We start from the raw sequence: 25,365 nt of genomic DNA on the forward strand, positions 1-25,365 counted from the left end.
CAAAATTAATAAATTCGAAAAGTGGGGGGCTAACTTCATACAGGCTGTTAATCTTCAAATGAGATTATATAACATTAAACGAAGATAAATTACTTGCACATTGATACATTTTATATTGAATTTAATTAAATAATTATTGAAATCTAAAGCGATAAAATTCTTCTTACCAGATCATATATATCTTCACTTATCAATCTTCCCCGCCATCCGCGCTCAGCGCCATCTCTTGGGAAAAATACAATTAAAAATCGAACGATAACGTATCTTAATATAAAATTTTGCATTCCTTTGACTTTGAGATGGAATAACGTAGTTCGCATTTAGAGCCAAAAATAAAAACATTTTTCATACACTTTATGCAGTTGGGCCACATATAATGAATCGATTAAGTCTACTTAGAACTCCATCCGATCAACCGTTGTAGCGGTATTATCTAGTCACTTCCCCAGGTAGAACACGAAGTCATATAAAAGTCAAAAGGACGTCAAATGATATAAAAGTAATGTCATTTTGATGTCAAACGATACTATTTTCATAACATTGATGTCAAAATGATATCATCTTGACATCAAAATGATTTTATATTTTACTCAAGTAGAACAGGTTGCTTATTGGTTAACGTTTTTGAAGTTTTTGGTACGTTTCTATAAAGTAACAAGTCAATGTCAATAATTCGTCTCCATTAATATGACATCGATTAAATAACAGTTTACAGTTGGTTAATAGCTAGTTCATTTACGCATCTTACAGTTATCATTTGGTATATATATTTAATATATCCAGGTATCAACTTAATACTTTTATATCTAAATGATATCTTTTTGGATATTAAAAGTTATTTTTCGGGCGGACATTAGATAACCTTTTCAGTAAACAGAAACTTAACTTTTTTACCGAAAATAAAGTTATCCTGACCTAATTTTTTATATCTATCTTTATTTGTTCCTTATACATTTTTCCTATATACGTCTTTTCTCTTCATTTTTTCCTTTTTATCGCATCTTAATCTATTTATATATTAAACCTACTCTCCTTTTTCCTTATATATTTTCCTTATCCTAGGTGTATCTTAACCTATACTGGCAAATTCCATCCTTTTGGATTTCTTTATCCTTAGACTTCTTATCCAATATCCTTGGAGGTTTTGCCAAGCCTACCGAGAGGAGTGCGAGCATACGAAAATTTTCCTTTCCTCTGGGAATCGAACCTGCGCCTCTATCGTAGTAGACTAGTGTATAGTCCATTGTGCTACGCTCCTACTCGACCTAATTTTATATAGTTAAATGGGATATTTTAAGATAACGTTGTTCTACTTGGGTAAGTTCTATTTGGTCTCAACTAGAGGCGCAGCATAATGATATATAGTCAACTTCTCGTCGTTCGTGTCTCGCTTCGCGCGTGCACTTAGCGCGAAAACACTACCGTGTCTCTTAATATATAGATTACACGTGCACACACTTATCCGCGATTGTACATCGACATTCTCTCCTTCTCTCTCGTAACATCCTTCGTGCTCAATTCGTGATCTTTCGATCAACCGCGTCTCCTTCACGCGTCTCTGTCGCATCCTTCGTGCATATTTTCGGAGTAAACGTCATGTGCGTCGTGGCCTCCCCGTTGAAACGGGCTCGCGATTTTTCGTTTTTATTGCGCCGAGGATCGTCGAAGGCCCCCTTTTTCCCTTGACTCATCGTGGGATGACGCATTGCGTCAGCGTGGAGACGCGTCCCCGATTTCACGGTGCGGAAAAATGCACTGACGGCCACGACTTTCCGTTTCGCGCGAGCGTGCGCGACCGCGGTAATGCACGATCGATTCCCGTCGCGTTAGCCAAATAATATAAAGGACATGTGCCAGCGTTAATCGCGAGTCACGATAAGTCACGGAATGAAATTAACGAAGGGGAAGAGAAGATAAAAATGCTGGCTTTTTCACTAATAATATAGCACTCGTATTTCTCGCATGAAACGGCGAGATATAAATACGAGAAAATACGAAAAAGCTTATGAAAATTAGCTCCAAATAATATATATCATGTAAAAGATGAAGATCTGAGTAACTTTCGAACAATTTATTACCACGTCAATGCAACAAAAAATTTACGTCATCAATGATGTAAATTTAATGATTAATTCAATGCAGTATATTTGTTACATAAATGTAATTAGAGGAATTGAATAAAACTTCCACTGATTGATTTCACGTCGTGATAATCATGAAAGTTTATCTGGGCACCTTCTTGTTATTTCAACAATAGAACAACAGAAAATAAGTAGTAGCAATACGTATATAATGTTATCGTCGCTAGCACCACAATAACATTGATTGCAAAAACGGTTGTTCTCTTGGCCATAACAATTCTTTCATTATGAAATGATAGTTGCAAATACCGATCTCAGTGTATGCGAGTCACGAAAAATCAAACAGCAGACACAACGACGTTATCCGTGTATCTTCGCAACATTTTTGACAGCCGGGTAGCCGCGACAATGGCCTCCTTTGTGTTCTGCGATTGATAATTCCGCCCGCCATGCCGTGATGTACACGAGCGGCAGAATGAGCAACACGAGGGCTTGCCTTGGTGGCGATTGTTTCTTGCCGATATATCGCGACCCGCATTCACGATATATACCCACCACCTACTCACTCGGCATTCGCGAGGCGGCAAATTGCTCATCGAACGGGGTTCATGACCGAGTCAATGAGTCAGATCGATTTTTACGCTTCCAGGAAAAGAACGACCGGTTCGTTCGAGGCGGAGAGAGATAAATGCTGCGTTTAATTATATGTCGATCTCGCAGTCCCACGATTAATAATGTTAATAACGTGGCGGGATACTCTCGCGCGCCGCGAAGCTGGCCCCGCGCTTTTTATTTATCCTCTATACTTTCCCCCCTTCAAAGGGAAAAAATGCCGGCTTGTTATTACAATCCGCCTTAATTATCGCGAGAACAATTAGTTTTGATTATTTTTCTTCGTCCGCCCGCTCACTCGACCGCCCGCGCATGATTGCGATGTGATGCTGCGGACAAACAATGGACGTGTTCGATGTGTGTTACGTACTATCCTTATTTTTAATTTAGAATGATTAGATTAAATAAGATTACACATACTAGAATGCGGGTGATCTGATTAGATTAGATTAAAACAGATAATTATTTGCCCGGCATATAAGTACTTGGAATATAATTGAATTATGTTTTTGTGTCATACAGCGATCATTCGATATTCTCGCTCACTATATAATAATAATTGAATGAATTCATAAGTTCCGAACGAGGTCTGGTCGACGTGTACCGGTTGGCTCTTCGCGCCTTGAGAAAAGCCGCGTTAAACGGCACGGCTGAATGAGATTAATGCAATGATTAGTGCAACAATGCAGTATAAATCCCATTCGCGATAATGCAACAATCGCGCGCGAATAGCCGTACGATCCGTCGCGAATCTCCGAACGATGAGTACCGCGAATGTGTTTTACTAGGTTCGAGACGCTTATTATGTGTCTGAAAAAAATGAATTAAGATTAGATTAGATTAGATACGGCGACACCGCCGTCGTTTGTCTCTCTTCCATCGTTCACGGACCGGCCCCTTGCATTCACTTATCGGATGCATTTTGGCAATTTACGTTTCATAGCTGCACGGTGATGATGTCACTTTATCCATTGACCCACTGCTCTGGTTTCTGGAGGAAATGTCGTGAAGAAAATTGACTGTCGCCAGCAGTCGAAATTCGACTTGACAATGCATTCGCTCGTTTTAATAGAACTAATGCTGCAATTCTAAGCAGAATCGTAAGTCTCGTAACTTGTTCTCGTAAAATTCGTTAGAACTTATGAGTAGATTTACAATATCATATGTCGTACAATCTCTTATAAATATCGTAAATTACATGAAATCGTAGATATTTACGAGTAATTGTACGACATACGATATTGCATAGACTTATAAATCTACTCATAAGTTCTGACGAATTTTACGAAAACAAGTTACGAGACTTACGATTCTGCTTAGAATTGTAGCATAATTCTGCTTGATCTATTAATGCTGTAATTCTAAGCAAATATACGAGTAAATCATAAACTCCTAAAGTCGTAGCTTACGAAAAAAACAAAAAAAGTCATAGATATTTACGAGTTATTATATGACATACAGTCCACATAGAATTGCAGATCTACTCATAAATTCTTACGAGTCTTACGAAAACAAGTTTTACGAGTTTTACGATTTTGTCTAGAATTACAGTATAAGTCTCCATAGTCCAGACCGACCGAAGTAACGTAATTTCGTGCAAATCGCGCTTAAGATAAATGTTCCTGTAACTGAATTAATAAAAAAAACACGAGCAGTTTTACATTTTTATTAGTAAATAATCAATGAGATATACTAACAAAACTGTACAGAACTTTGATTGGTCAGCGATCAAAAAACAGTAGGAAATGAAATGATAAATAAACATTAATTATAATTTTAATGGGATATATTAGATAATGCCGGTTGGTACCGGCAGTTGAATTAAGAAATGTCCCAATTATCGAATAATACAACAGGCTCAATATATGATTAAATGTTCGTTAAATAATATTATACAAATTGCTATGGAGAAATATATTTTGATATAATTTCTCTATGGGTTATAAGGATTCTTTCAGCAATATTAAATACAAAAACACGCTGTTAACGTTTCAATCATCGTGGTATGTTCAATTAGCGGAACGTTTATCTTACCGTGAACCCTGTTTACGGCTCCGTTCCGTGGTAACAAATTTCCACGGCGGTTTCCCTCTCGTCAAACGGCGTGCATTTACCATTAGGCGCCGCGGTTTCGTTCCGCTATCAGTCGCGGATAACGGGCCAGCGGGAGGCGGAGGGAGATAAACGTCGCGAATGGACGAAGGATGGAAAGAAGGTGGTGGTCACCGCCGAATCGCTCGTGAGTAGCGGTCGTAGGTAGTCCCATTTTCGCGCGAGTGTCTTGTCGACTTTTTGACAGCGCGACTTTTTCGCCGCGGTGCACACAGCGCGCGAAATCACCTGAACCAGGTGTCCTGGAGGAGCCATCTGATCGTTGTGCGTTTATCCGCTAAGTATCGTCAGACACGACAATGAACAGTCTTTTACCTGGGGGATTAGCGATTCTTCTCGCAAAGGCCGCGGGGAATAGAGTGCGTGTGTCGTAAATACGAGGGATCAGTGTTAAACGATAAGAATCGGCGGTGAAGTGCGCGTTTTCTGTGAAATTGTATGAGAAGACCGTCCGAATCGATACTCGCGTTACGTCGTGACGGAGATGCAATCGAACTAACGAGAAACACGATCGTCCTGAATCTATTTCTTTAAAAAAATTAAGATTATACGTTGCAATAAAAAGATTTCCCGTACAGTTGTAACACATAATTCACGTGATAAATATGAAGACTCTCAGACATTCAGTCTCGTATAATTTACATCCGTTTGTAACCATCCGTTCTTTTAACGTATGGATTTAGGACGGCGTGAAAATGAGCTCTTTAATTGCGCGAAGTATTATAAAGAAAATCGTTCCGTAGCTCATTCTCAATGTAGAATCGCGAGAACTTGAAGAGATCTACTTCTCGAGTGTTGCGTTATCTCTCGATTGTTTCGCAAAAAATTCCAATGCATTAGTGCAAATTCCATATTTCTCGATCATTCCGCTATCTTCTATTATCTCTTAGAAAATTGCATTTATCGATGTATAATATGAGAGAAACACGGTATTTAAAAGTAAGATACGAAGAGCCTCTCAGCGACAGTACGGTAAAACTTTATTAAAGATCCAATTTATTATTTCCTATTTAAATCACTAATCGCAACGAGGTCTCGCGATATTGATTTTCGTGCTTCCGCCTGCTGGAAATATCGCGAATTCTCGCTTTATCTTATCTAGGTGCGCGGTTTTAACCGGCGCCTCTTCCAACCGAAAATCAGGTAGTAAGGACTGTCCAGAGTCGGGTCCGCGCGATTTACAAGATGTCGAGGTGAAGTTGATCGTATTAAATATTGATATTTTGTCTTCCTGTTGGCTTTCGCAAGCGCAGACTAAAGAAGACGGCGAAGAGACATGGGGTGAGTGTGTTCGGGAAATCTCTCATAGATTATAAATATTATTATAAAAATTATAAAAATTATTTGCCTGGCGTGAACCGTATCTGATATCATGATATCGATTTTGACGATTTTTTTAAACCATATAGTATTCTTGGTATTCTATTTTCGGTCAGCGCACAAGAATATTTGTCGATTGTCTATCGTTATTCGCTCTGTTGTGCGCGAGCGTTGAACATTACGAACCGTTTCAATATCTAATCAAAGTCTTTATCATTTGCTCGAGGTCGCGAGGCCGCGACAAAGCATATATGCCACCTGTTAAATAAACTTTCAGCGCAACTTTAAAACACTCGAAACAAAATAAAAAAAATTGAGGTTTCACCATCGTTGTCTCATTTTTTGGGCAATTCTTGATTCTGATCTTTTAACGACAAATATATGAGGATTAAATGTACAAGCTATATATTAAATAAGTATTTGAAATATGATTGAAACAGCGTGGTAATTTCAACATAGCTGATGAAACTTTTTTCATTAATTTCTTCAGCCTAATTTCTGTGACAAATATATTCTTTAAGTAAATTCTCAACACGTTCAAACGCTGCTGATTAAATCAATTTTTAACGGAATATTAGAACAATCGAAATCGCTCATCACGCGAGAAAATAAATTCCTTTAAAATAAAGAGAATAAAGAGAAATATATTTGAGACGTCGTTTTTTTTATAATAAATAAATGGAGTTGCGCAGTGCATAAGAATACTGACATGTATATGCACGCATTATATATTATGAAGATATACGTTGCGATGTGACAGAGTGGAATAATTTGTCCTGTATACGCGCGTACGTTTTTTGCAGCGCGCAGACAGCTGACACCGGGGGTGGCTTGAGGCCGGAAGTTTCGAATCGCGGTAGGAAATTGGAGCTCGGAAATATGGAGCGAGGACTGCACGAGCGTGATCGAGTCGGAGTTCAGGACTTCGTTCTTCTGGAGGATTTCCAAAGTGAATCAGCTTTCATCGATAACCTGCGCAAGCGATTCAACGAGGATCTTATTTACGTGAGTGGAGAGCGTAATTATAGCGTACGTAACTCTTCGTAGAGCGGATTGGATTATTAATCTACATTGAAATTGCAGACGTACATCGGTCAGGTGTTAGTGTCGGTAAATCCATATAAGAAACTACCTATCTATACTCCGGAAACAATTCAATATTATCACAGAAGGAACTTTTTCGAGGCGCCTCCTCACATGTAAGTATTTTCTTATATGCAATTGTATTCTGTTTTATATTCGGCGATGATGTCCACAAACTGATGAGGTTCTGTAATAAATTATTGACTATAATTCAATTTATTTTTATCAAATAAATTTTTTCATTTTTAATCTCTGCGGTAAAGTCTCATTGTAAATTTCTGTTTACAGCTTCGCTCTCGCGGATACCGCCTATCAATCCCTGTCAAAAGAGAACCGCGACCAGTGTATCCTGATTTCAGGTAGAAAACCGCTGTTTCTTCTCTTTTTATTTCATCTCAAAATGAAAATTTAAGAATGATTAATTAATCTTTTCTCTCTACTTCTGTCTTAGGCGAATCCGGATCTGGAAAAACGGAAGCATCCAAAAAAGTTTTGGAATTTATTGCGGCGGCCACCGGACATAAGAAGCAAGTTGAGGAAGTGAATGACAAACTAATAGGCAGCAATCCGGTGCTGGAGGCGTTCGGTAACGCGAAGACCAATCGCAATGATAATTCTTCTCGTTTCGGCAAATACATGGATGTTCAATTCAATTTCCAGGTGAAATTTCTGTTTTAACTAGTGACTAAAAGTAATAAAAATAATATTTTTCTCAAAAAAGTAGCGATAAAACTAAAAGGAATTCGACAAGAATTGATTTTGCGCGAAATTGAAAGTTGAATTCATGTTTTATTAGCCTAGATAATTAAGTAAAAGTAAGGTAAAAGTAGATAGTCGTGAAAGTTTCTTCTCATTCCTATTAAATCATCTTTCTATCGATTTGTACCTATCCATCCGTTTCTTCGGGAACTTATCGGATTTGCTAAACGGCTAATAACGCTAATGGTAACGCTATTAAATAACGTTGATATTTTCAGGGAGATCCGGTCGGTGGAAATATCCTGAATTACCTGTTGGAGAAATCCCGAGTTGTTCATCAGTCCGCTGGCGAACGCAATTTTCATATCTTTTATCAGCTTTTGGCAGGCACGGACGATGAAACATTAAGAAGATTATTTCTGAAACGAAACTTGGACACTTTCTTTTACCTGAGCAACGGAGTAAGCACAGTTGTATTTTATTTACGCAACGACTAATAGCGATTTATTTTCTTTCTAATATTAATCATTCTTAATTTTTATTTATTTTATAAAAAATTAGTCGTTTCACACACACACACACACACACACCAAATTTTCTCGTTTCTCCAATTTTTTTCTTATGCATCTCTTTATAAATGGATTTCAGACAAAAGGTACAGTGGATACCATCGACGATGCTAATCAGTACAAGGAGGTTGTTAAGGCCATGAAAACTATGGAGATGTCCCAGCAAGAACAGGACGATCTGTTCGCCATAGTCGCGTCAGTACTGCATATGGGTAATGTGGGCTTTACGGAGGAAGACGGTGTAGCGACAATCCTAAAACCAGCGTCAGTCGACGCTGTTGCTGCGGTAATTACTTTCGAAATTATTCACACTACATTAAGAATAAACTGTCAATTTCCATTAAATTATTTATTACATATTTTATAGTTATTTTCATGAAATCAATTAAAAATAGATTTTATAATAAAACGACTTTTATTATAAAATCTATTTTTCGGCAAAATTATTGGTGCCACAGTATCTTATTTTGACCAGAAAGCGATTTATCTTTCGATACAACTAATTATGCAGGCAACTAATATATAATTCAATGAAACAGTTATTAGGATGTGACGTAAAGCGACTGGCGAAGGCATTCACTCATCGTACCATAAATGCACAGGGAGACGTCGTAGTTTCACCCTTGAATAGAGAATTAGCTATCTATGCACGAGACGCTCTAGCCAAGGCCGTGTACGATAGATTATTCACTTGGCTTGTGACCAGACTTAATAAGTCACTACAGCCACTCACTAATCCCCACCGTAAAATGATTATGGGTATTTTGGATATTTACGGTTTTGAGATCTTTCGAAAGAACAGGTAACTGTTAATCGGAAATTATGTATAATTATGAAAATTATTCGCGATGACGTAACTAAATGACACAACTAAAAAACTCAAACTTTTCTAAATTCCACTTATATATTAATTTTAACTATACTCTCTTAGATTTTTATATTTTCTGTTATATACTTCTTATATTTTATATTTCATATGTGTTTTTAAATATGTTCTCTTGTTCAATATTTTATGCTCTGAATTTTTATATTTTATACTTTATATCATATATTTTTAATTTATGTTTTATATTTTGTATTTTACATGTATTTTTATTTTCTATATTAATATTTTATTCTTTTGGAAGTGAAATACTTTAACAAAAATTAATTTACAGAAATTTGCAGAACCTGTAATAGTTTTTATACCAATGGTTTCGATTATATATCGATAACTTTGTTCTTTTGTATAGCTTCGAACAATTTTGCATCAATTTCTGCAACGAGAAACTTCAACAGCTGTTTATCCAGCTAACACTGAAATCTGAGCAGGAGGAGTATTTACGCGAAGGAATAGCCTGGGAGAATATACAATACTTCAACAATAAAGTTATCTGCGACTTAATCGAGGAAAAATATAAAGGTAAAATTTCATAAAAATATTTTCATAAAACGTGTGTATGTGATTGTCTACTCGATTAATCTACCATTAATCGATACGTTGATGACAGGAATAATATCATTAATGGACGAAGAATGTTTGCGGCCTGGAGAACCGACAGACCTTAGCTTCTTGGAAAAGTTGAATGTAAATCTGAACAACCATCCTCACTACATCAGTCATCAGAAAGCGGATATACAAACGCAAAAGATTATGGGCAGAGATGTCAGTTTTCTATATTATAATTACTTATACGAATATTTATTTACTTATATATACTAATACATAAATTTTACTCACTCATTGTTAATGTGTGTCTCAGGAATTTAGATTAATACATTATGCCGGTGACGTGACGTATAACGTACGCGGATTTCTCGAAAAGAACAATGATCTACTATTTCGGGATTTACGCGAAGTTATGTCGCACACGACGAATTCCATCACGAAGGTAAAATATATTTTATTATTGTATTATTTTTTGAGAACTAAAAAACAAAGGAAAGGAAATTTTAATTCTTTTTTTTTAATCTCTAGTATTTCCTTGTATTTTGAGTGCTCTTTTGGCTCACATTTTTGGCTCGTGCATAATCCTTGCTGTATACATTACTGAGGTAGTAATTCCTGTATACATTGTTTGTAGACCGTGTTTGATGTGAAAGATTTAACCAGCAAGAAACGTCCAGAGACTGCAGTGACTCAATTCAAAAATAGCTTAAACAATCTGGTCGAAATCCTCATGGGCAAAGAACCATCCTACATTCGTTGCATCAAACCCAATGATTTTAAGATGTTCCGTAAGTAAAACAAATTAAGGACAAGTTTGAAGTAAAAATAGTTGAAGTAGAAATACAATGTGTATTTCATTGAGAAATACATCAAATAACTCAATATATATAATAATATAATTAAATCAATCATTGAATTTTTATAGATCAATTTAACGAGAAGATCGTTCTACATCAAGTAAAGTACTTGGGCTTGATGGAAAATTTGCGAGTTAGGCGTGCTGGTTTCGCATATAGAAGACCGTATGAGCAATTTCTACAACGTTACAAGTGCCTCTCCTCAGAAACATGGCCGAATTATCATGGTTCAGCGAAGGAAGGCGTACGAATGCTTGTATGTCATCTTGGCTACCAGCAGGACGAATATAGGATGGGCAAGTAAGTTTATGGGTTTTCTACTGAATATATTATGCGTATATTTACAAAATAAAATTGTAGTAAAAATTATTTAAAATAAGTGTTACGGTTTGACTTCGTATATGTATGTATGTATGATGTATGGATATGTGTGTGTGTGTGTGTGTATAAAAAATATATAAGATAAAATATTACTATGCATGTGTGTGTGTGCGTGTGTGTACGTATGCGTGTACATATTATTTCTTACATATATTACTATTAATTATTCCTTTTAATTGTTCCAGCACAAAGTTGTTCATTCGATTCCCCAAGACGTTATTCAACACAGAAGATGCGTTTCAGATGAAGAAGCACGAAATAGCTGCCATCATTCAAAGCAAATGGAAATGTATATTAGCAAGAAGAAGATATTTGAATATGCGGGCAGCAGCAATCGTCTTCCAAAAATATATACGCAGATGGCATGCAAAACGAATAGCGAAAAAACGACGAAATGCGGTTATCACTATTCGCAGGTATTATATTTCCGTTTTACTGAGTTATTGTTCTATATTGAGAGATATTGCATTTATCTTATATTATCTTAATTCTCTTTATATATATATATTTTTTTTTTCCATTTTCTCTCTTTATATTTTTATATTTTAAATTTAAACGTAGATAATTTACATTTATAATAAACTATATGCAAAAATGTTATATATTTTATGAAGATATATAGATATTACATATAAAATTTCTTTGATATATTTCATGCTAATTCGATTTTGTGCAGATTTATCCAAGGATTTATTACTCGAGACGGGCCTCCTACCGAGATTAATGTAGCTTTCATTGAACTGGCAAAATCGCAATGGCTTATTAGACTCTCAAAATCATTGCCACCAGGTATCTTGAACAACTATTGGCCACCATGTCCATATTCCTGTCGAGAGGTACGAGTAGCTCGCATATTGTGTTCAGTAATATAAAAAAATCCATTACATACAAATTCTAAAATTAAATTCGTACAATAAGATTTATACTAAATACATATATAAATACAGGCATCACAACATCTACGCATAATGCATAAGAGATGGAAGGGCCGTTGTTACCGAGTAGCATTGAGCAAGGAGAATAAGGAGCACTTCGAATTAAAAATTCTCGCGGAAAAAGTATTCAAAGGCAAGAAAAAATCTTATGCAAAGAGTTTAGGCCCGAGATTCGTAACCAACCGTCTCGGCGAGGAGCATAAAGCTCTAAGGCACAGTTTCACCAATAATATTCTGCCTTCTGGAGAAAATATAAAAGTAAAAATAATATTACATAAAAAGAAAATTATCAGTGTTTAATGAACCGTTAATATTTTTAACATACTGTTGATAATATTTTCAGTACGTTACTCCCGTTATCAAGTATGATCGGCATGGTTATAAACCACGTGAGAGAGTACTTATTCTGACGCAGAATGCCGTGTATATCCTCGATACGCTTAAAACGTTCAAACTTAAGCACCGTTTGCCTTACAAAGCCATTGAGGAGCTTGTCGTTACCGGAGAATCCGATAATTTACTCATCGTCAGGATACCACCTGAGTTAAAAAAAGATAAGGTATGTCTTCCGAATTTTAATAAATTATATAATTAAATTATATAATTATATAATAATTTAATTATATAATTATATAATTAAATTATATAATTATTAATAATTATAAGAATTATAAAAATTATAAAAATTATAAGAAAAATAATTACATAAAAAATAAGTATACTGTAAAATTTTTGCGCAGCTTTTCTAAAATTATAGTCAAAAAAGCTTTCATCTTTTAATTGTTTGACTTTGTCGGTAGATTCGACGAATCGTTATAATTTTTTTATATAATATAAATATAACTCATTATTATTATAAACTCTATTTATGCAGGGTGATCTAATTTTGGAAGTTCCGCATATCATAGAAGCTCTGACGAAAGCAATCGATATCACTAGCAATCCGAATATTCTCAAAATCGTAAATACCGAATCGTAAGTATATCTCATACGATATTCAATTAACACTTTTAGTATTTTTTACTTTTTAGAAGGATCTTCGTGGCATAGCTCATACGAGTAATATATAAAATATTAAATTATCATTCCAACATTATATATTATTCACATTTATACATTCACAATTATTATTATACTTGAAAAATAATCATATTTTAGTGTATCCCATAAGCTAGTCAGTGGTAAAGAGGGAGTCATCGAATTCAAAACTGGTACCACCCCGGCGATCAGTAAAAATCGACAGAGCGGACACTTATTAGTGGTAAAGATCTGATATTAAAAATTACTTTTTTTAACTCTTTCTTTCGATATTATTCTTATTTATTCTTCGCTATAGAATACATAATTGTGATTTTCAAACTTTAAATATGCCAATCGGGAAACCTAAGTTTAATGCAATTTTGTCATTGTAGATATATTCTCATTATTTTTTAAAATTTTAGGTCGCTTCTCCATAATACCACATCTCCAAACCAGATCTCTTGAGAAAGAGCAACACTTATGCAAAATGAGTAAATGAAGCAAGTGCTATGACGCCTAGAGCAGCCTTAATCTAATGTGATTTAGTACAGAAGCGACAGAATATTAAGAAGAGATAATATATAAAACTTTAACACATACGTTGAACTATCATGTCAGTTTGATACATAACTTATTACATAACAGTGATTATGTAATTAATTTAATACGTGAAACAGCAGGTCTGATTGTTTTAGTTGCGTTTTTTCAGTATTTCTTTCTGCATTTAACAAATTTTAATTTTACTTTGAAAAAAGAGAAAACGAATCAAATGAAAGAGCAAATGATAGAGAAAGCAGAAAAACAAAAGAACATGGTATAAATTGAAACCAGCAGACCTAGTGTTTGTAATAATGAATAGGTTGAACAAATGTGCCTTGAACTCTCATTGCCTAAATTATTTGTTAAAAGTTCAAGAGACTCTTGTTTTTGTCTCTTATAACTTCTTTTAATGTTTTAGTTACCGATCATTTTTTAATTTTTGCATTAAAAAATGACTCGTATATATTTGAAAGAGTGAAATAAACTTATACGGTGTAATTACATAGAGCAGTAGAGAGTTGAAAGATATTGTACTATCTTTACAGTGTGTAAGGTCACATTTAAGTTGTTTTAGAAAGAAACAAAAGTGCCATAAGGCCTCCTGTACAATATTCTCTGTGTAAAACATTGTTAGGCTGTAAATTAGGTGACAATTGATATTTATTTTAATAGAGGAAAAAAGTTGAGAGTTCACTTGTCATTAAGTTATATGCGTGTTATTCAAGTATGATCTAAGTTTTAATCAATGCGAGTGCAATAAATGCAAGAGCAAAGCTTTCACTTATCTCTTTCTCTCCCAAATAATAGATTAATATATTTATATATTAAAGTAGTATATTATATAATATATACAATTATTGATATTGATTATACAATGATTCTGTTTATAAAAAAAACTACTGTTATCAAGATGCATATGAGAAATTATAAAAAATATGGTATTATAATTCTAACTTTCAAAATTTTGCAAATTTGCTGATATTCCATAATAACATTTAACTAAAATTTTTATATTTCTATTGTATTTTTTAGAATAACATAATATTATATGTTCTTATTGTATTATTAATACAAGAATAATTATATTTTACTATTTTTTTCTAAAATCTACAAATAAGTAAAATTTTTAATTGTATAGAACATATATTTCTAAATGTTCTTAACTAGTACATTAAACATATTATGTCACTAACAACAAGGCATTAAATCAAGAACTTTTACTTAATACATACAGTTACTTCTTTTGTACATTTAAAGAATCTTTCTTTGTGAGGGATTTTTTTCCCTCTAAAGCCCTTTCTCGTAATTCATCTTCCATAGCATCATTCACTGTCTTTGTAACCATTTTCTTCAGTTTGTATGCTTCTTGCAATTTTATCTTTTTAGGTTGTACAGGTGCATCTATAAGTCAGAAAGAACATAGTATATAATTAGTATGTTATTAATTTTAATACCAATATAATGTTTAGAAATTAATTCTAATAGTTTATTATTTGCTTACTTCCACGTCTCTGAATAGCAGGACCTTTCTTGCTTTTGTTTACCTTTGCTTTTATCTTCTCTGGTAATTTGGTTTTAACTTTGAGCTTTCCTTGTGGCATTTTTTATTTCCTCACTTGTCCTTTATAAGTTCTTTATAAGCTTAGATATCTTTGTTCAACAAATATCGTTTATGCTCTACAAAGAAAATAATTACAAGTATATGGTCAATCTACATAACATTCATTAATAAGTAGTGATAACACTGATTTTAACAAGATTTTAACAAAATAGAAATGAAAAATATAAACTGTTATATACAATTTTCTATACAATTTTTACACCTAATAATTATTTAAAAAATATATAATTGTAATTATAGTTCAATATTTTAGAATTACAATATCACTTTATTTTTATTTAATTACATTTTACGATATTTTACGATATATAATATAAATCAAATTTATATTACGATTGTGTTTATAGATTTATAGGTTATAACATTTATCACTGTTTATCTAAGGTGATTATGTACTACATGTCGTAGATTTTAAATGTTCTAGTTGTCATATATCGTAAAATACCTTTTTCACTGTCTGGAACAGAATATTTTCTCTAGAAATTATTAGATTAAAAAAAAATTCACATTCATTCACACGACACGGTGATCACGAAAACGACAGACACGTTGAGCAGAATCGATCGTAATATCCTCAAAATAAATATATCGTACTCTAACAAGAAGGAGAAAGTTTTGGTCTAAACACCACTACATAAGAACGTGCTCGAACCTGTGATTTTTAGGATATTTAGGATTTTTAGGATACTTTGAATTATATGTATTTTCAAAGACTTTAAAACTTCTAAAAAAATTATCGTGAGTGGGACACTAGTCTTATTAGGCGCCTTGTACCGAAAGAGAGAGAAGGAAAACGATTGGTATGTCTAATTGTACGAAATTACTCTGTTATGTAAATTTTATAAATATTTTTACGTGTATAATACCAAATATGTGATATCTACATTTTTATAAGTAAATCATGCAGTCGTATAAATCTAACCACAAAAATTGTGTTATTTGAACTTTGTATTCTAGTACTTAAACTTTTCACGTCATGGTTATCTAAAACTGCTTATCATTACACATAACATTTCCAGGGTTAGTCGTGAGTAGAAGATCTCGGGAAAAGTTGTGAAAAATGGCACTCTCCAAGCCAACTGATTTCATGTACAAACTTGTTGGCGCATATTTAGAGCGACTTTACAGCAATCCTTTGAGAACAAAGGCTATAACAAGGTAAGATCAATATAATACATATATATTATATATGCATATGTAAGCTATTAAATTAAGTTATATTAAAGCATGTGTTGTTTCCAGTTGTATTCTTGCTTCCCTTGCAAATATATTGTCTCAGAAATTGGCTGGTGCAAAGCGGATTAATAAAGACAATGTTATTTCCTTTGCTCTTTTTGGGTAAATAAATATTCCTGCTAATAATGCAGACATAAAGAATAAAGTGGATTCTAATGTGCAAATATTTTTATAGCTTACTCATCGGTGGACCAGTGCCGCATTACTTTTATACATACATAAATTTGTTGGTGAAGAATCCTTTGGGGATTTTTCTGATAGAAAGACTAATTTATATGCCATGCTTCCAGGCATTGGCACTCTATACTTTAGCTGTCTTTGAGGTAAGCAGCAATCTTTGATCGTAAAATACACAATTTATTTTTATGTACATACAAATTTATAGAATAGAATTTTTATGTGATAGCTATTATTATTGGATGGGGATTTGTAAGTCATGTCTTTTATTTAAATTATATTATAATCTGTCTTGTTTAAATTTTTATTTTTTATTTGTATCATTCATTGTCTTAACTTAGAAAGATATGAAATATCTTAGTATTAGATACGAGAGTTTATTCCATTTGTGTAATTATGTGTTACTAGAAAATTAAAAAATTTTTTAATTTATTAAATTATTGTTATTATATATATATATTTTTTTTTATTCTTTTATTCTAATGGAATAAGAGATACTAGAATATAAAATGCAAACGTATTGCTGTACTTGTTTTTTATACATGTCTTTCTAACAAATTGAGTTTTAAAAATTAAAAATTATTATTTTTAAACACTATATATATATATATATATATATATATATATATATATATATATATATATATTATAGTGTTTAAAAATAATAATTTTTAATTTTTAAAATTCAATTTGTTAGAAAGACCTGTATAAAAAACAAGTACAGCAATACGTTTGAATTTTATATTCTAGTATCTTTTATTCTATTAAAAGAATAAAATAAAAAATAGAAATTTATTTACAGGGCAAATCACATAAAGAAGCATGCAAACAAACGGAAAAGCTATATTTGCCGACAGTGATTAGTAACTTGAGATATTTGACACTAATGCAGTTCATCAATATAAGATACGTTCCACCAATGGTAATATAACAAATTCATATTCTGAATATTTTTGAAACATTAATTTCCAAATTTACCAATTTTCTTTAGATAATTTAAGATTATTTCAAGATGAGATAATTTAGATCTAAATTGAAAATCTTTATTATTCTTTATTATTTATAAAGAATTATATACCAAATAAGTTTTATTTCTAATATCCTATTTAATTTTTTAGTTAAGGGTCTTGGTGGTAAACTTCATTGGTTTTGCATGGGCCATCTATCTTGCAAGCAAGAGAACCAACATTTCAAAAGGGAAAGCTTAAGAAAATATAATTTTTTACGCTGTTTATAATTGTTATTATTGATATTTTGTATAATAATTGTCTATAACATTTTATATCTATAACAAATATAGGAGCACAACGACACGTTTATGCGCTAAATATGAATTTTTGGCCACTTAAAAAAAAATATTTCACTTGAATACTCGTTCTATTTGTACAAAGCAAGACAAAATGATACATTCCGTCGTTGTAATTTATTAATATATTTTACAGAGTATATTAAGATGTATATGTAAACAATGTACAGGGTATATTGCACAGGTTTATAACACAAGTTATGTATAATCGATATATCTGTAATTAATATAATATTGTAATTAATATAATATTAGTAATATATAAAGATTTATGCGCAAATTATACTTTGTGTTCGATAATATTACGATTCTGTGCATCTACACTTTGATTCGAGGTGCGGGGATGAATGATGTTCAAGAGATAAGACATTTTTGAGATTTTTGATTTAATCACACAACAACAATACAGAGTATATTACAGATATAATTCGAATTTCTTCTTTCGCTTTAACGAGATAGTAACATTCGTACGACTATAAATCATAAGTGGATATAGATACCGATTTCCGAAAACCACGACAGATTCTTTTAACAAGACGAAAAGATCAGAAAGAGGATGAAGTTGCCAAAGAGACATTTAAATTTCGTGATTCTCTTTGTATATTTTCTGTGTTCTAGAGCCAGGAAATTGAAATATGTCCAAACAAAAAACCATTTTAATACCGGGCTGAAAATGCGCTGAAGAGGTACTTAATGCGTAGCTAATTAATAGAGTATAATAATTAATGATCGGAAAATCCTGCATTAAAAAGGGAATCAGTCGTTGAGAAGAACTAGATCGCTACGTAGTTTCCTTGTCTAGTCTGTCGTAAACAATGTAGACTTTCCAAGTTTTACGATTCGCCTTTAACTCTATACATTATATATATTATATTTTTAAGATATCTTCGCGCAATCGCGCCAGACTAGTTTCTAATTATCTTTTTCTTTGGTACGCTGCCTGGCCCTGTCTCCTGTCTCGGGTTCGCGAGAAAAACCCCGTTGACTAGAGTTGCGAATATCGAAATGCAATGAAAGAATCGCGATATCACGTTCATTAAAACTAAAGTCGCTTTACAAAATAAATAAATAATATATTAATAAATAAATGTACAAATAGAGATCTAAATAAATATATTGCTAGGATATCAACCCTTTGCGTTTTACCTTTTAATAACTTGTTTTTAAATTTGTTTATATAACTTTTATAAATCAGAATAAAATTCGCGAATAAGAAATATATAGATAAATATAAATACATCATGTTATAATAAAAACTATATATAAGAATAAATTCTATAGCTCGGTACTACACGCAAAGGGTTAAAATTTCAATCAATATTTCGTTTCAGAAAACTCAAGTTTCTCTAAGAGAACATGTCTATGTACAAAAGAATGAGTCAAAATACATTGCACTAAAAAGTTATGAGTATACAATTCAATCTATAAGATTCGTTGAGTTCAAGGAATGTCATTGTGCTACAAATAATAAAGGGCGTAACTGAGACTATATTATGCTTCTTTTCACGATAAATAATCGAGAACTTGAATTCCAGAGTATATATGCATTTTGAGTAACAATATAGGTAACAATTTAAATCAACCTTCTTGTGAGCGAAGTCACGACCTAACTTTTTTCTCAAAAACTTCACGGATGAGAAAATGATCTAAAATATATATTGAAAATAATAGATTGTACGTTCGCCTTTAAAAAACTATTTCATGCCATGTATCTATATATTGATATGTTTAAACTTTTATTTCTTTGATAGTTTCAAGGCTATTTGATCATTCAGAAATATTAATTTCGGTCACAGGAGGGTTGAAAGTCAAAGATCAGTTTTGAATTTTATATATAATATATATATATATATATATATATATATATATATATATCATGTTACGTTTATTATTATATTTTATATCTTCAAAAATATTCTCTTGTATGTCAGAAAAAGCAAAAAAGATGAAAATCAAGATATTAAATTTCTTTCTTTTTTGTCTGATAATTAGTTATATTAAAGCATCTCAAAGTACATTTTGTTTTTAAGGCATTTTAGAGCTTAATTTTTCTCTAATATTCATTAAATTTTGAAAAATTTGGCTTAGAGTGATTTAGAAGGCAGGTTCTCGACCGTGTAAAGAAGCGTTTAAACGATATTACTAAATTACAACAAAATATTGCGATAACGAGCGACTGAGAAGAATGTCTGATCAGATTCTTCTTTTCTCTCTTATATTGCTTACATTTACGTAAGTTAGCAAATTACGTAATTTAAAAATAATCTAACGAAAATTCTATGAGATTTCACAGAGGGGCGAATTTTAGAAAAATCTCGCTTCCACTACGCAGAGAAAGAAAAGGGAAAAATATCCATTATTAAAATATTCTTTCTGCTAGTTTTGCACATATGCAAAACTTTTTTTAATTTTCAACGATAATCTGAATGAAATAAAAATTTTTTTCTAAGAAGTTGTAAAGAAATTAGATGAAGTTACTGTACCACTTTATACGATTCTATAGTTCGAGTGTAGAGAGAAAAAGAGAGGGAGAGAGTATAATACATTAAAATCTACATAGATATTCAATTTTTTCTACTTCGATACTCTCTTTGGTATCTCAGACGAGGTAACGATCGTAAAATTGCACCGCGCTTGAACGAGGATTTTGAAACAAATATCAGATCTATCGATCGATATCCTCTTACTTGACAAGATCGTTGAAATGAAATTGTTCAATATTATTAGTGGTAATACACCATAGTTTTATGAATGTAATGTACCGTTATTTGATATCGCGTTGTTTTTGAGGAAATGAATACATAAAGTGTCGAAATTGCGCACTGAGATCAGGATTGCGTTTCTGCTCATTTAGGTAAGTAAATAAACGTGTGTAAGCGTATATATATATATGAAGAAAGGAACGTCGAATTAGTTCCGGGACACAGATACTTGCTAGGATACAGGACATGTGTCTCTCTTTTTCTCTCTTTCTTTTTCTCAGCGCGTGTAAGACGGACTCCGGCTTGCGGAGCAGCTGGACCGGTGACTCGGGCTCGACCAGTTGCTGTGTCTGCTGCTCTCAGAGCTACTCGGTGACGAAGGTGGCGTCGGAGTTGGTCGGTGATACGGAATCGGACGTTTCCTCGCGCTAAAATCAACGTTCCTTGATATCGCATTTTTTATACATAAAATATTGGAAAATTAAAATTTTACCATTAAATGTTAGATTTCGGATAATTAGGTGGTACTACGTTATGAGATATAAATTACGTACTACGTTATGAGGTCAACAGTATGAAACAGTTAATCAATACGGATAATAATTAATACAGAATACTTGAAATCCATTATATAAATATAATTAAATATATTATATTGTGGACAGTTCAAAAGTATAACAAGTGAAATAAAAAGCAAAATGTGCAAGCAGCGAAGTGAAGATAAACGGAACAAGCTTGTGAGAAACGCGACATGCAAAATAAAAATGTGATAACTCACCTGTCTTCGAAGATACTTTTCTGAAGATTGCAGTGCCACAAGAGACACTCACAAATCACGAAAACATCGAACTGAAGAAACTAACTAACGAACAAAAAAAGAACAAAAGGAAAAAGAGAAGAAATTCGCTTACTGGGTAAATCTTTTATTCTGCGATCGACAATAATAAAATAAAAGTAATACCCTACGTTGAACATTTAATTTACAATATTTATAAGGAGAACATACACGCATGCTACATCTACACGAATGTCGTAAGCTACGGTTTGTCCAGCGATTCAGTCAATCATTTTATTGCGATTAATTCATAAAAAAAGAAGAAATAGTAAAGGGAAACAAGGAAAACATAAAGAAAAAAGGAAGAGAGCTAGAGAGGAGAAAAAATTAATACAAGTGAAAAAATTCGAAATTAAAATAATTGAACCGAAAAATCAACACTAAGTCGTTCAGTGTTGAAAACTGTGAACAGACACGATTGCAAGTAGCTCCAATAATATTTGGTCACAGTTTACATTAAACTCCTTTATCGATATTATTCTGCTATTACAAATCTGTTAGGGTTGACTGAATTCGTTAACTTGATTACATATCTGTCGATGATTATATAATTATTCTTTGTATACCGTGTGTGTGTGTGTGTGTGTATGTATTTGTGCGTGTCATCAAAATCTGTTTAATTGCGAACGTAGTCTGCAAAGACTTTGCAGGAGAAATTCTATATAGATATGTATTCTATATAGATATGTATGCATATATATAATTGTAATTTTATATTATATGTATACATGTGTTATATATATTTACGTGTATATGTGTGTATACATATAATTATAATTTTATATTATATGTATACATATGTTATATATATATATTTATTTATGTATATATGTATGTATCTATCTATTTATATGCGATCTGTGCGAAGCCGTAACTCTATCTATCTTCTATGCCTGTCCCTCGATCTGTCCCTGTAGGACACAACAAACAAATAAAATTAGCATATCGCAGCTAATGCAACTAGTCATCGTAATTGTACTGTGAGCGGAATTAATCGTATTCCGTCGACAAAGTCTCTCAAGCGTTTCTCTCGAGTGACCTCTCAACGATTTTTCTTAGGGAAATTTTTGGCACGTTTTGAGCGAGTTTCCTAACGACTTTGTGTAAATGTTACGATCGTTCGATTATAGTTATAGTAACAAAAAAGAATACAGAAACGTAAAACAAAAGAGATATAACTGATAAGAGTCGTAAATTAAAGTCTACGATTACGGTGGACTCGCGACACTTCAGCGTATAGTGCGTGATAAATAATACGTTGTATTTACTATAGGGCGATGACGTGATCACATGTGCGTGTTCACGACACCTACCTCGTGATACGTCGCCTGTCGAGGAAGCTGGGTGAACCGTGACGTCGTGGGATAGACGGCGAACGCGATCTGCTGCTGGCGGAGCTACTGGAAGTCGAGCGGGAGGATCTGCTGGTGACGCTGCTCGACGACCTCGACGAGCTGGAGAAGCTCCTGCGACTATGTCTCGAGCTGATAAAAAGAGAAGAGAACAGGTCTTTATGTATTTTATTATTATTTAATATTAGTAATAGTGTTATTTAATAAATACTGGAATATATATAATCAGTATTAAGTGTCAATACATACAATTTCGTATACACGGACTTTGTATTATGTGTTATTTAACACGTTGTTTTCATAGATTTTAATAATGTTATTAGCATGAATTTTTTTCTAATTATTCACAGTGCATGAATCTTTTTCTAATTATCGACTTTTTTGTAGCTGTAGAACTAACCTGGCAGATGAACGTGAGCTGCTCCTAGTGCGACTACGCTTATCCTTCTCCCTGGACGTTCTCGACGCTGATCTCGAGCGGCTCTTGGATTTCTTCGACAAGGAACGGCTGCGCGACTTCTTCGACAGTGACCTGCTTCGGGATTTTTTCGATAAGGAGCGCGATCGTCGCTTCGAAGATGACCTGTGTCTGCTGTCGGCGCGAAATTCGGCCGGCGAACGTGAGGCAGACTTCTTAGCACACGTGAGCGAAGGTGACCGCGACTCCGTGGAGCGCTTCGACTCCGAGGAAGATCTCGATCGGGACGAGCGTTTTGTTCGCGCTTTCGGCGACGACTTCTTCGTCCGCGACGCCGATCTGGACGATCGTCGTCTAATCGGCGACGCCGATTTCTTGCCGCGCGAACGGGACCGTGACTTCTTGTCCCGCGGCGACGGCGATCTGGAAGACCTCTTGCCTAACGACGGTGATCTCGTGCACGACCTCGACGCCGATCTGGAGTACGACATGTTTTCTCTATTGGCAGATCGCGAACGCCGATTCGATCTTGCGAGCGAAGTGCCCGGCAATGGCGGCGGTGATTCACTGGGCGAGCGCAGCTTTATCATCGTTTCGTCGCGCGAAGTGTTTGTCATCTGTGCCAATATCGTCGTTGCTGTCGTTGGTGAACGAGAGAACGATTGCTCGCCGCCCTTCATCGACGAGTCTTTCCTCGACGCGGTCGGGGAGTCCTTCTTACCAGAATTGCTCGGAGGCGATCTCGATGATCGACGATTCTTCATTGTTACAGGTGACACATTGACTTTTTCGAACGATTGTTGATTGGACAACGGCATCGGCAATATCGGCGGTGGTGGTGATTCGCTCGGCGACCTGATTTTGATTGCAGCTTCCTCTCGGGTGAGAGGCAACGCCGGTGACGGAGACCTGCTGGACACTGGAGACCGCACCACCGTCTGCAAAGACGTAACTATCGACGTTACTTGGTGTTCTCTGGACTCGGATCGGTCACGTACTGACGATGCGGCGTTAATCAAACTCGACGGCGTAGTTACAACGTTGCTCTTCGGTGGCTCGTTCGGCAACGCGATGTCCAACACATTGCTGTTATCCTCTCTTCTTTCGATCTTGATCTTTGCCGGAGTGATGACTGACTTCTTCTCCAGCGCTTCGCGCGCTTTAGCTGCCAAGCCGCTTTGCAAGCGCTTCAACGTGTTCAATTCCATCATTCGTTCTTCGTCCTCTTGTTGCTGTTGTTTGGATTCGTCATCGGCCAGGTCGGCTTCGTCTTCGCTGGACGATCTCAAACTCACCCTGGGTGCAACCACCTGTGCACCGCGTCTGTTTCTCGACGTGGAACGCGACTTCGCCCGCCCGCTCATTCTCCTCCTCGTCTTGCGATCTCGCCGCTTCTGTTCTTCCAGGATATCCTTGTAACGTTCAGGATTTTTCCTTACAGGTGAGTAACTTAGCGTAGACCTCGAACGGGCTCGACGTTGACCTCGCCGAGCCGGCGAGCGCGATCTGCCGCGCGACTGCGATCTTCTGCGTCTTGACGTAGATGGAGACGGTCTCCTACGGGAAGACGCATAACGATCATATTTGGACCGACTTCTGCTTCTAGACGCCGCGGCAGAATGTCTGCCGCGCCTGCGACCGCCGCCAGGCGACCTGGACGAATACCGTCTTCGTCGGGGAGACGGACTGATCCGTCGAGACCTCGAGTATCTTCTGGGAGATCTTCCTCCAGCGCCTCCTCTGTCGCCTCTACCTCTAGACGATGATCTGTGTCGGCGTGGAGGACTCTTGTGGATTATTGGCGGTGACTTATCTGCTCGTCGCGTCTCTGGCCCGCTTCTCTTCACCGGTGAATCTTTCTTCGTCTTAATCGGTGGCGTCTCATTGTTGCGAGACTGTCTATCCGTTCGCGACTTCGGCGGCGATCGCATCGATCGAGCGGCCGATGGCTGCTCCCGTGTCGTACTTTCGGTCATCTCGTTTCTCGAAACCTTCTCTTTCTCCTTTTCGGCTTTCTCATGTCTCATAGACTTTTTTGGTCTCTCGACAGAGCTATGAAAAAAAAAAAAAAAAAAAAAAA

At 34.7% G+C, this 25,365-nt stretch overlaps 4 protein-coding genes across 13 annotated transcripts in view; 2 read left to right on the top strand and 2 right to left on the bottom strand.

Annotated features, from left to right (window-relative positions):
* The first annotated feature begins 4,908 nt into the window (after positions 1 to 4,908).
* On the top strand, positions 4,909 to 14,422 carry LOC116851237 (unconventional myosin IC). 3 transcript variants are annotated; one of them, XM_032830467.1, is made up of 21 exons: positions 4,909 to 5,069; positions 6,059 to 6,086; positions 6,929 to 7,130; positions 7,209 to 7,324; positions 7,497 to 7,567; positions 7,660 to 7,868; positions 8,186 to 8,368; positions 8,556 to 8,762; positions 9,016 to 9,278; positions 9,709 to 9,878; positions 9,967 to 10,121; positions 10,219 to 10,347; positions 10,540 to 10,693; positions 10,831 to 11,062; positions 11,329 to 11,559; positions 11,820 to 11,979; positions 12,091 to 12,336; positions 12,422 to 12,637; positions 12,953 to 13,053; positions 13,237 to 13,339; positions 13,521 to 14,422. In XM_032830467.1, the coding sequence occupies exons 2-21, from the start codon at positions 6,082 to 6,084 to the stop codon at positions 13,533 to 13,535; spliced, it is 3,168 nt and encodes a 1,055-aa protein (XP_032686358.1). In that variant the 5' UTR covers positions 4,909 to 5,069; positions 6,059 to 6,081; the 3' UTR covers positions 13,536 to 14,422. The 3 variants fall into 3 exon arrangements, with proteins under 3 accessions (XP_032686358.1, XP_032686361.1, XP_032686360.1); XM_032830470.1 differs by lacking the exon at positions 13,521 to 14,422 and having other exon boundaries at positions 13,237 to 13,351; XM_032830469.1 differs by lacking the exon at positions 4,909 to 5,069 and having other exon boundaries at positions 5,165 to 6,086.
* Positions 14,423 to 14,761: 339 nt separating this feature from the next.
* Positions 14,762 to 16,290, bottom strand: LOC116851250. Of its 3 annotated transcripts, none has more exons than XM_032830507.1 (3): positions 16,144 to 16,290; positions 15,140 to 15,315; positions 14,762 to 15,039 (listed from the first exon to the last, which is right to left on the bottom strand). In XM_032830507.1, the coding sequence occupies exons 2-3, from the start codon at positions 15,237 to 15,239 to the stop codon at positions 14,873 to 14,875; spliced, it is 267 nt and encodes an 88-aa protein (XP_032686398.1). In that variant the 5' UTR covers positions 15,240 to 15,315; positions 16,144 to 16,290; the 3' UTR covers positions 14,762 to 14,872. The 3 variants fall into 3 exon arrangements, with proteins under 3 accessions (XP_032686398.1, XP_032686397.1, XP_032686396.1); XM_032830506.1 differs by lacking the exon at positions 16,144 to 16,290 and adding an exon at positions 15,912 to 16,059; XM_032830505.1 differs by lacking the exon at positions 16,144 to 16,290 and adding an exon at positions 15,705 to 15,855 and having other exon boundaries at positions 14,841 to 15,039.
* On the top strand, positions 16,279 to 18,261 carry LOC116851249 (PXMP2/4 family protein 3). Its single transcript, XM_032830504.1, has 5 exons — positions 16,279 to 16,417; positions 16,502 to 16,597; positions 16,671 to 16,818; positions 17,475 to 17,594; positions 17,791 to 18,261. The coding sequence occupies exons 1-5, from the start codon at positions 16,320 to 16,322 to the stop codon at positions 17,878 to 17,880; spliced, it is 552 nt and encodes a 183-aa protein (XP_032686395.1). The 5' UTR covers positions 16,279 to 16,319; the 3' UTR covers positions 17,881 to 18,261.
* A 302-nt stretch (positions 18,262 to 18,563) lies between these two features.
* LOC116851236 (serine/arginine repetitive matrix protein 2) overlaps positions 18,564 to 25,365 on the bottom strand; it is a 19,477-nt gene continuing 12,675 nt past the window's right edge. For 5 of the 6 annotated variants that reach the window (XM_032830461.1, XM_032830463.1, XM_032830462.1 and 2 more), the window contains 3 exons: positions 23,268 to 25,337; positions 22,829 to 22,999; positions 18,564 to 21,108 (listed from right to left, as the gene is read on the bottom strand). In XM_032830461.1, the coding sequence (XP_032686352.1) occupies positions 20,958 to 21,108; positions 22,829 to 22,999; positions 23,268 to 25,337 (2,392 nt within the window). In that variant the 3' untranslated portion in view covers positions 18,564 to 20,957. Of the gene's footprint in view, positions 21,109 to 21,587; positions 22,427 to 22,828; positions 23,000 to 23,267; positions 25,338 to 25,365 lie in introns of those variants that run through there. The other variant, XM_032830465.1, reaches the window with a different exon arrangement.

This window comes from Odontomachus brunneus, unplaced genomic scaffold, assembly GCF_010583005.1.
Source record: "Odontomachus brunneus isolate Ranch 3 - 2012 unplaced genomic scaffold, Obru_v1 Obru_scaffold_169, whole genome shotgun sequence".
Taxonomy (NCBI): Eukaryota; Metazoa; Arthropoda; class Insecta; order Hymenoptera; family Formicidae; genus Odontomachus; species Odontomachus brunneus.

What these genes read in the sequence shown, in the direction of transcription:
- LOC116851249 (XM_032830504.1), top strand. Translation starts at nt 16,320, where the DNA reads ATGGCACTCTCCAAGCCAACTGATTTCATGTACAAACTTGTTGGCGCA. An exon ending in AGAACAAAGGCTATAACAAG is followed by an intron (nt 16,418 to 16,501) that starts GTAAGATCAATA and finishes TGTTGTTTCCAG; the next exon opens with TTGTATTCTTGCTTCCCTTG. An exon ending in TAAGATACGTTCCACCAATG is followed by an intron (nt 17,595 to 17,790) that starts GTAATATAACAA and finishes TTAATTTTTTAG; the next exon opens with TTAAGGGTCTTGGTGGTAAA.
- LOC116851237 (XM_032830467.1), top strand. An exon ending in AAAAGATTATGGGCAGAGAT is followed by an intron (nt 10,122 to 10,218) that starts GTCAGTTTTCTA and finishes TGTGTGTCTCAG; the next exon opens with GAATTTAGATTAATACATTA. An exon ending in CGACGAATTCCATCACGAAG is followed by an intron (nt 10,348 to 10,539) that starts GTAAAATATATT and finishes CATTGTTTGTAG; the next exon opens with ACCGTGTTTGATGTGAAAGA.
- LOC116851250 (XM_032830507.1), bottom strand. Translation starts at nt 15,239, where the DNA reads ATGCCACAAGGAAAGCTCAAAGTTAAAACCAAATTACCAGAGAAGATA. An exon ending in TGCTATTCAGAGACGTGGAA is followed by an intron (nt 15,040 to 15,139) that starts GTAAGCAAATAA and finishes TCTGACTTATAG; the next exon opens with ATGCACCTGTACAACCTAAA.